This window comes from Liolophura sinensis, chromosome 4 (assembly GCF_032854445.1).
Source record: "Liolophura sinensis isolate JHLJ2023 chromosome 4, CUHK_Ljap_v2, whole genome shotgun sequence".
NCBI lineage: Eukaryota > Metazoa > Mollusca > Polyplacophora > Chitonida > Chitonidae > Liolophura > Liolophura sinensis.
The window spans coordinates 17,792,630-17,802,680 of record NC_088298.1 but is presented as its reverse complement, the minus strand read 5'-3'; the positions used below and the strand labels follow the sequence as shown (position 1 = coordinate 17,802,680).

The window sequence follows — 10,051 nt, the reverse complement described above, 5'->3', positions numbered from 1 at the left end:
CAAGAAGACCATTCGCTACAATCTCCCCTTGCAAATAGGGTGCATGGTCTACCAGTATGCCAAACTCCGCATGCTGGAATTTTATTACGATTTCATGGCTCGTTTTTTCGACAAGGCGGATTGGCAGTACTGTGAGATGGACACAGACTCTGCGTACATGGCTTGGTCCGACCCAGACTGGGAATCCCTCGTCAAACCCGAGCTGCGAGCCGTGTACGAGACCGAGCGGGATGCGTGGTTACCCCGTCGCGACCATTACGACCACGATAAGCGCACACCGGGGCTTTTCAAAGTCGAGTGGACCAGTGATGCCATCGTCAGTTTGTGTTCCAAGACTTATTATTGTTACGGCGGGGCATCCAACACCAAAGACAAACTCTCCTGCAAAGGTGTGAGCGCACGAGGTGTGGACAAGGCCGTGTACCTCTCTGTGTTGCGCAATCACCAAAGCGCGAGTGGTGTGAATCGGGGGATGCCGATGCGGGGGAATACGATGTACTCGTATACCCAACACAAAGACGCATTCACATACTTTTACGGAAAGCGAAAAGTGCTCCCCGACGGGGTGAGCACCACCTATTTAGATCTGTAGAACGGTGCTATGGATACTCTACACACCCGGCTCCTGCATGCTGTTGTGGTAGTCCTCATCATAATAAAGAAAAAAGTCAAACCACCACGGTATGTGAGTCTCATAGTCTCTTTTTTAATTTTATTCCATACTGTATGGGGTAACAGGTCGAACAGGGAAAACAAGAACGTGGAATGCATAACACGTCGAACTGGAAAGAAAGAATGTTATTTGATGTATGTTTTACAGTCCATGGGTGTGGAAAAAAAACGAGGGATGAATCCCAAACTGACGATCCACCCAATCGAACACCCGCAAGTCATTATCGTAGGTCGTGCACGCTGTGTCCAACGTGTGTACATTGGCATCCATGGGACGACCTCGAGCTCGCTACGTTAAGTAATACACACAATATTGACCGCACACGGTCGTGTCCAGGCTCTGCAGCCGCCGATCGTTCCACGTCCAGTGGTGTGTTCCCCGGTTAAGCCAAGCGGTGATATCGGGGTAGAGGGGTGGGAGTCCGTAGAAATCAAAGTATTCGCCCCGGAGATGGGGTGGATTGGACCACTGGTCTATGAAGACGGCGACCCAATGTCGTCCTGGGCGAAGGCACGTGTCTGTGTTAATGATGCAGGCCCAGGGGGTCCAGGGGATCCTAGAGGCGGGGTGTGAGGGGCGTGGGGGGAGTGAGGGGAGATGATCCTGAGGGTAGACCCCACCTCCTGCCCCCACCACAGCCCGGGTAAACACGTCTGTTTGTAGCACACGTCGCAATTGTACCGTGTCCATGTTGTTGTTTGTTTGGCTGTTCAACTGGCGAAGTCGCAGAGCACGTTTCGGCTTTGGTCTATTTCTATGATATTGCTGAATTCAGCGTAGCACACCACGTTAATGGTTTCCGGCAGTGGTTTGGCAAACCGCATCTCCCGGCGCAAATCCCCTTTTTGTACCAGGTTCAGTTGGTGGTCATCGTGGAGGCTAGGGGTCAAGTCGAAACAAAACAGCGTGTGGCCTTCGGCGAATGTGGTGCGCTTGATATTGTTTCCCTCGTCGTGGAACGCTTTCCCCGTGTGGGTAAAGAGGTTCATGTACGTGCGGATGAAATTCTCGTTCTCAAAGTCGGGTGTCAGGGGCTTGGTTGGAATCTGACGACCGCCGACGTACAAGGCAACAAAGTTTGTGTAGTAGTGTCGGAAACGAAACGGGTTTTTAGTGTAGTCCCCGTCAAAAGCCTTGTTGCTCACACACCCCACCACTAAACGTGTCGGTATGCTACCCAGAAATAGGTTTTGTTCATTGATAAGGGTGTGACCTCTGGGGACAGAGAAATACTTGGTCAGCACGCGGCGGATTGGGTACTTGGCAGGAGCTTTGGCCAAGGCTTTCAAATGCCCCAGTTGCACACCGCTGGTGATTTTCACTTTGCGCACAAAGATCAAGACCTCCTCCAAGCGAGTCTTGTAGCCGGGAGCGGCTTCATCGGACATCAAAGCAAACGAATCCTTAGCCGGGGTGAGACGGATGCGGACCGTGACGTTGTAGAGCAGGTGTCGGTGTTGCAGGAACATGTCACAATGCAGGCGACCCAGCATGTCAACCGACCGACTTTCAGCCGTGCAGTTCAGCCGATCGACAAACCCGGCGTTGGTGTCAGTCATCGTGTCAAACTTTCCTGGGGTGTCCGCATACCACAAGGCAGCAGACAGCTGCCTCTATTAAACCTCTTTACTGTAAGACAACAATGTCTCCAAGTAAGCCCGGTATGGGTACATGTTGGTGGACGGCGTGATGAGATTATCTTTCAGGGAGACGTCGACCTGTCGCCACATGGATTGTATCCACAGGTTAGTCGGAGCCACCTTCTTGTCAGCCGCCACAGCCGTCCCGTCCCCGTTTAGGATTTTTGCCTTCACGCACAGCATGGTGTTGGCCAAGTCCAAGTAAGTGTCTGCGTCAGCGTTGGTGATGACAAATTCTACAGGTCCCACATCACTCAGGCTGGCGATGGGGCTGTAAGCATCCCAGCGGCCTTCTCGAACGCTGGTGTCGGTCGGGGGTAAGGTCCACAAATCAAACTCACTGCTGACGGACGGGCAGCATTCGGGGTGGGGAAGAGCCATGGCTTGTGTATGTGCGCGTGCGCGTGTGTGTTTAGCTGAAAATATCCGGTGGATTCAGGGTATTCGATGTGGCTCGAGCTTTGATGTGTCTTCTTCTGGGCTTGACGGCACGTCTTTTAAGTCCCACGTGTCGGTGACGAGTGGGCGTGACGCGCGGTGTCTTCCGTTTTATAGGCTCACCCAGTAACCGCTGTCGGGCGTAGCGACTAGCTTTGACCAGCAGCTGTTTTCCAGTCGCCAAACCGCGTCGTTTCAAAGCCTGTTGTGGTGACACGCCCCCACTCAGCACGTCCCCCACGACTTGCAGTCCGGTTCGTAACGCCGTTTTGCCCAGTGCTTTCACAGCCGGCGAGGTTAACAAGGGCTGTGGGAGGAGTTTGCTGAGACCGCCCAGCAAACCGTGACCGCGCTGGACAGCCACACCCCGAAACACAGGTAACCCACCTCCGCCGGCTTGTTTGGTGTAATAGTCGATGTAAGCCTGCTGTGATGCAATTATTGCAAGGGTAAAGCACGCCGCTGTCGAAAGTGAAGTGTCACCACCACTTTACCGCGTTCAAATGCGACGGATCGACCCGTGTCGTCCCTAATATCAATGTCCACCGTCGAGAAATGTTTGGACTGCACGGGGATGTATTCCACGTGTTAGAAAGTCTTGGAGACGTGCTCCCCATACTGCCCTTCCGTGGTAACCGTCCGCAACAGCGGGGCCAACGTGTCCCCCACCACACGCGGTTCGATAATGTCTGTGTACACGTACAGCGTGGGTGTGCTGATCGTTAAATCCTCGGCACCGACATACATAAGGTCCGCCGGTCCCATGAGCCATCCGTACGGTAAATTCATGAATTGCATTAGCCGTGGGCTGAAACCAAGCCCCAGTGGTTTCTCAAACCGCACGCTGTATTTCCGCTGCATATCGTCGAACTCAAACGTTAAGTCCCCGGCGTGCTCCTGGTGATCGCGGATCTCTGTCTCGCTTAACAATTTGGTCAACCCCCAGGCCAGGTCTTTGGGTGTCGGGTAGTAGCCGGCTGGTAATATGAGCTTATGCGTACCGTGGTGTGAGTCTTTTGGGGAGTCTATGGTATACCACACTTCACCTGACCGCACGTTAAACCAGGTCCGGGGATACTGTATTTCGACCAGCCCACATTCCCAGTCACCTGTCAAATGGATGGGGCGGGGTAATTGGGTGGTGAAACGCGTCAAGGTATTGTTGGGGAAGTAGTCCAGCGAGCTGTTACTGGGTAGCGTCACGTAAAACATGGTGTGGGTGAGATGATCTCCCTCGGGTGGACTGATCGTTTTGTCCTCTGGCGCCTGTATTTAATTAATAGGGACTCCACCTTAGCGGGCGTATGATAGATGAAGCAGGTAGGAGTTCAGGTCGCTGGCCTCGTCGCGTCTTCTTGGCTCGCTTTGGTGTGTGGTGTGTGTGTGGAACTAGAGGCGGTAGTGGAGGGCCTGGGGTTTTTTTTATGTTGGCTGGTCGGGGTTCTGGCGATCGGGGGATTCCCCCAGCTCGGTCGGGGGATTCCCCAGCTCGGCGGGTGTGCTCATTTTTTCCCGCACCCAAGCCCGGTAGTGATCCCGGGGTGATGAGCGCTCGTGTGAGGGGACAGGGGTGGTAGGGGTGGTAGGCTGGAGGGTTTGGGTCGGGGTGTCTAGCATCGCCTTATCCGCCTCGCTCAAAAAACGACTGGCTGTGGGTTTGGCCTGAGGTGGGATCGAACTCGGTCGCTGCCCGATTTGGTATTGATCTTGAAACGTCCGGTACCGTTGAAGGGTGTGGTGATATCGCTGTATTTTCTCCTCGTCCGAGAGAGTCCTGTCGTGGAGGATCGAGGCCATCTCTTGATCGAGCGTGTTGAGGGCTTTCACCGTATTGGGGACGGGGTATGGGGAGCTGGAGTAGGTTGGGGGTGGGTGGGCTGGAGGTGAAGGTCGTGTGAGCGTCTCTAAGAGCCGTGGCTCGACCAAGGCCATTTTCTTGGCGTGGTGCATTACCTGCCACCAGCTATAGCCTTACTAGTGACACCCTTAACGACACCGCCGACAACACCCCCGAGAACGGCTGGTACAATGGCTTTGGCGAGGAGGGGGGCGAGTAGCAGTGGGAGGAATCCACCACGTTGAACAATCCGTCCTTTCTTATGCAGGGGAACACTTTTCTTCACCAAAGTGCGAAGACCCGTCTTGTGTCGCTGTAACTTCACCTTCTGAGCCGGCGAGAGTGGGACGTTTCCATTTAACACATTCTTAGCACATTCACACAAGCACCGGAGTAATCCTGGATCGTTACCCCGCAGCACAGCCTGACGAATAGAGGGGGTGGCTCGCGCGAGCAGGGTTAATAAGGGACCGTAACGTTGGAGACGGTGTGACCTCATCACGGGTCGTCGTCGTGAGAGCAACTGAGGTGATAGACTGTGTTCAAAGTTTTATGATGACACACTGACCTAGTCACCGCTCGCCGCAATAATACACTGTTTTACCAGTCCGTCAGCTGACACGTCAGCCAGCCCACCCACCAGCCTACCCACCAGCCAGCCAAAACAAACTGATGTGATAGATTGTAGCTTCAAAGTTGGTGTTATGACTTGGGGAGATAGGCGTGTTGAATCTCCCCGGGGAAAATGTGGGTGCGAAGTCGCAGGTGATCGGGTGTGGTTTGCTTGAAATCCACCAGCAAATACCCGTGAGGTTCAGCCGTGGCATCTTCAAAGGCCTCGCGCACGTACTGTGTCCGCCCTGGAGCCATTTGTTTAGCGATCGTGGTAATTTGGGCTACATCTCGCGGGTTTTTGAACAACACCAAGTAATGTGCGTTCAGACTGATGGTCCGATGGTCTTTGGTTTTGTTAAACAAATTCTGCACGATGTACACCACGCTGATATTGCGGTGGTGACTGCCTTTGGTGAAGAGTTTTGTCACGCGATCGTCGGCTTCAGCCATCAAATCATCCACGACGACTAACGTCCGCTCCCCCGGGTCGAAAGCGGACGGGCTGGGCACACCTTCTTCAAACCGAACGTGAGGTAACGTGGTGTACAATGGCTGCCACTCCCCGTAATACCAGACGATGCGTTGTGGGGGCGGATGAATGAGAGCTGGAGCGTGTTCCACTAACCGTTTCACAAACACAGACTTCCCAGATCCCGTCGGTCCGCTGACAATGCAGGTAAAGGGATGCTCCCATCGCGTGTACATGGGTAAAACTAGCTCCGTCGGCGGTTTGGATCGTCGTACGGGTGGGGGGTGGTGGATAGTGGGGGGAGTGACGGCAGGTGATGATACCTGTGTCGCCTGCGTTGGCTGTGTTACCTGTGTTGCCTGTCTTGCCTATGTTACCTGTGTTACCTGTGTTGTGTTAGGGGGTAGATAGACAGGTGTGGAAATGATGCTAGGTATTGGTGTGGTGGGGTGAGTAGGGGTGGGTGAAGGGGGTGAGGAGTTTGAAGAGTTTTAGGAGTTTGCGGAGTTTGAGGAGAGTGGGTGCCGTCGGTGTAGTGTGGTTGTGGTGGGTGTGGAGGGTTGTGACGTGGGAGTTCGATCCCAGCTCCGGGTAATGGCGCTAGTGGCAGTGACGGTGTTCTCGGTATTGTCAAACCGACGGGCAATTGACGGTGGTTGAGGCGGTGATACAGGTGTCCCAATCCAGCGGAAACGCGTCTTGTTTAATTGTCCTCGTAGATATTGTAGGGTTGACTGGTCTTGGAGCAGTTGTAGGCTGAGTTCCGCAGCCAATCCACCCACTAAAGCACCGATGTACAAGAGAACGCCCAGTACGGCTGCTACGGTCCCTTTATTCTCGCGCAAGCCTTGTATACACCGATATACACTGACCCTTAAGGCAGGTCAGTCGGAAGTGGTAGCGACCCCTCGGGTTTAAATACGTTTCACGTCCGTGGCCGGCACCCAAGAATTAAAGCTAGGTGGATAACCGACCCACTTCACCCAATAGTACAGTTTCCCTCGCCGCCGTTCCCTTTTTAAGATCTTCTCCACCTGATAAAACTTATCCACCGCGGCTGTCACCGGTTGGAGTTCGGTTTCGTAAAGCGTCCCTAGCAATTGATCCCCGTTCAAATCCTCCAGTGTGTACACAGCAGGCTGTCGAGGGTGGAAGCGGACGATGCGGAACATTTCCGTGCTCCAATTCGGCAGGTATGATTTTTCAAATTTCCCTTTCACTTTACTGATACGCACGAGATCACCGGCCCGATAACGGTGGACCGAGCGTTTGTGTGTGGATGGACCGTACAAGACTTGCCGGACTTCCTTCTGGTTCTGGGGGGTGACGTCGATAGGGGCTCGTCGTATGCTTCGGTGGTAGGCTTGATTGTAACCGCGAACCAGCGCCGGTAAGGCGTCCAGGTAGCGCCGAGTGTTGTGAGCGGTGAAATATTTGTACATGCGACCTTTCAAAGTGCGGTTGAACCGTTCTACCACGGAGGCTTTGGTTTTGTTAAACGTGTGAAAGAAAAACACCCCTTTGTCCTTTAAAAAGGCTTGAAACGGTCTGTTCAGAAACTCTTTCCCCTCGTCCGTTTGCAGGTACAACGGTCGGCGACCCGTCTTGAAAATCTGTTGAAATGCCTCGATCAAACGAGCCCCGGTTTTGGCCCGGAGTGGCATCACCCAGGCATACTTGGAGAGGACATCGATGCAGGTCAGTAGGTAACGGTTGTTGTCATTTTCTTTGGCGAACGCTGTCATGTCGACCAGGTCTGCCTGCCACTGACTGTCCATACCCCCAACCACCACTCGGTTACGCGGGTAATGGCGGCGTGCAGGTCGGTGGAGTGTGTACGTGTCCTGCTGAGCCAGCCAAGCCGACACGTGGGTTCGACTCGCTTTGAGTCCCCGTTGTCGAGCTACCTTGAGCAAGGGTTGAACCCCGCTGTAAGCCGCTGGACTGTCCGGGTTGTAATACAAAGCATGGAGAGCGGTATCGATCGGGTTTGAACCACGGCCCGGCGTGACTGATTTTTTTTTCGTGCGAGGCATAGTCCACCACGTCGTCCTTGCTGCTTGGTGTCTGTTGTGTGTAATGAGTCAACCCACCTCAGACCACCTATATATAGTATAGAGTGGCCCTAGCCTGACACACTGACACACTGACCCAGTCCATATAAAAAAGAAAACACAAAACACCGGGGATGGATTCCATAGTAAGGTAACAGTATTAGTAATATTTACAGCAATGTACAGGTATGTAACACGGAGCGTTGATAGACCTCTATCAATGTGGGACGAGCAATCTCTACGTAATACGCTTGAATAGGTCGGGAATCCTCGACATGCTGACAGACGTCTTCAGTGTACGCTTGCAGCACCTGCATTCGTCCCCCGTTCACTCTACCATCCGCAAACATACTATGTAGCACACCTGTGTAGCTTTGCAGGTCGGTGACGACAGCTACCCAGTCTTTCCATTGCGGCGTTGTACGGAGCTTCGCCAGGCTAGAAAAGACATAAAGAAGACACCGTCGTCATTCTAATGCCGTCACCGACCGAACCCTAGCCACATCAATCAAAACGATAGATAGATAGATAGATAGATAGACTATCCCTTCACCAACAGGTAAAGACAATAACCAACACAAAAGACCAGGGTCGTCAACCTGAAAACTTTTTTTATTTATTTTTTCGAACTCGAACAGTGAACACGAATGAACGAATAAATACATGCTGTAAGTGTCCATTATTTTGGTGTCACGGTGAGAAATGTCTCGTAATGACGATTGTATCGCCAATATGAAAGTCCCGACATTGGTCAATGTTTATAACGCGCACCACCCTAGTCATCTCCCTGTAAAAAACACACATAGGTAAAACAAAACGAGAATGAATGAAGGGAAAAACAAAAACAAAAAAAAACAGCTGGGTAAGGGTGGTGCGGTTAAAACAAAAACACACTCACTCGGTCATCGTAGCCTGGGTAGCCTGGTTGGGTTGGTTGGCTTGGTTGTTAGGTCGGATTGTAGGCTGCTCGTCAGGTGCAGAGAGGTTGTTGGCTGTCATCAAATACTCCACGTACATCTGGGCGAATGCCGGGTACGATTTGTTGATCGGCGTCTCATTTAAAAACTGCCGCAGTTGGTCTTTCACACTCTTCTCCACAGCCCACGGGAGGGAGGCTGCCTTACGGGCCTGGCGCATGAACTTGACCAACACAGTTCCCTCTTTCAGGTAACGCATACGGGCCTCGTCCACGATACTCAGGGCCAGCTCTCGGTTCTCCAGCAAGGGAGGTCGGGGAGGAGATGGGTCACTCGCGGTGTTGGTGGATTGTTGACCGTACACATCGCGCTGTAACTTGAGGAGGTGAGGTTGGAGAGCTACATCGTAAGCTTGCCACAGCAAGGCTGTTAGCGCCGTCTCAAGCTCCACAAGCTTCACAAAAGGTGAAGAATTAAACCATTTATACAAAGTCACTGTAACGCCTTGTCTTGTATGACTTATTGTTGCGAGTGCAATTAAAAAAACTGTGATGTATAACTATGTGAAATATCACTTTTATCAGTGAATAAAGTTGTAGTATTTCTCCTTTATACAAGTAAGAACTGTAAAAATTAACTTCTGCTGTAAACAAATGCTGGTTATATATAATATATATGAAAGTAAGATTTCTTTGACGTGGAGAAATGATGGAATAAAAAGGAAGTGACTTTCTACACCTGCGTATTTTGACTGCAGTTTCGACTGTTTTGTTCTTATCTAGGAAAGAAAATCTATTCTATTCTCTCTCTCTCTCTCTCTCTCTTCTCTCTCTCTCTCTCTCTATATATATATATATATATATATATATATATATATATATATATATAAACCTTTATAATGTATTTTTATATATTTCTCAAGACATCGAATTTTACATATATTATTATAGAATTTATGAAGTCTCATGGAATCAACCACTGGAGGACACCACCCGAATCTCCAGACCTCAACCCCATAGAGATGGTATGGGCAATGTTGAAGACAAACCTGGCAAAGAAACACAAGCGGCAGACAAAGGATCAGCTTATAGACGGTATTGTAGACTGCAGAAGGTTCATAGATCATTTACGAAAAGTTATTCCTCGGGTCATAGAACGTAATGGGGCAGCATCTGGTTATTGATTGAGTACAATATTTTCTCAATGAACCAGACACATCTCAGATTGTCTTTATGTATGTCTTATTCATATGTCAGTATCTTTGTATCTTTTCAGACAGAAGGCAATAGTACAAAGGTACTTGTAGTCTCAAGATTTAAAGTTTAGTTTAGATTTAGTTTCAGTTTTAAAGTTTTCACTACATCCTTTTTTAAACTTCTTGTTTTATCAACTACCTGTTTGATAAATT

The 10,051-nt window shown here is 50.9% G+C and overlaps 2 protein-coding genes across 2 annotated transcripts; both read right to left on the bottom strand.

The window, feature by feature from the left end:
• Nucleotides 1-1,146: 1,146 nt before the first annotated feature.
• Nucleotides 1,147-2,232, bottom strand: LOC135464470 (uncharacterized protein F54H12.2-like). Its single transcript, XM_064741895.1, has 2 exons — nucleotides 1,459-2,232; nucleotides 1,147-1,326 (listed from the first exon to the last, which is right to left on the bottom strand). Exons 1-2 carry the CDS (start codon nucleotides 2,230-2,232, stop codon nucleotides 1,147-1,149), a joined length of 954 nt encoding a protein of 317 aa, XP_064597965.1.
• A 4,354-nt stretch (nucleotides 2,233-6,586) lies between these two features.
• On the bottom strand, nucleotides 6,587-7,708 carry LOC135464469 (uncharacterized). Its single transcript, XM_064741894.1, has one exon. It carries the CDS (start codon nucleotides 7,706-7,708, stop codon nucleotides 6,587-6,589), a length of 1,122 nt encoding a protein of 373 aa, XP_064597964.1.
• Between the last annotated feature and the right edge of the window lie 2,343 nt (nucleotides 7,709-10,051).

Coding starts and splice junctions, on each gene's coding strand:
- LOC135464470 (XM_064741895.1), bottom strand. CDS start 2,232: ATGACTGACACCAACGCCGGGTTTGTCGATCGGCTGAACTGCACGGCT. Junction 1,327..1,458: donor TGCCGGAAACCATTAACGTG/GTGTGCTACGCT, acceptor TGCTACAAACAG/ACGTGTTTACCCGGGCTGTG.
- LOC135464469 (XM_064741894.1), bottom strand. CDS start 7,708: ATGCCTCGCACGAAAAAAAAATCAGTCACGCCGGGCCGTGGTTCAAAC.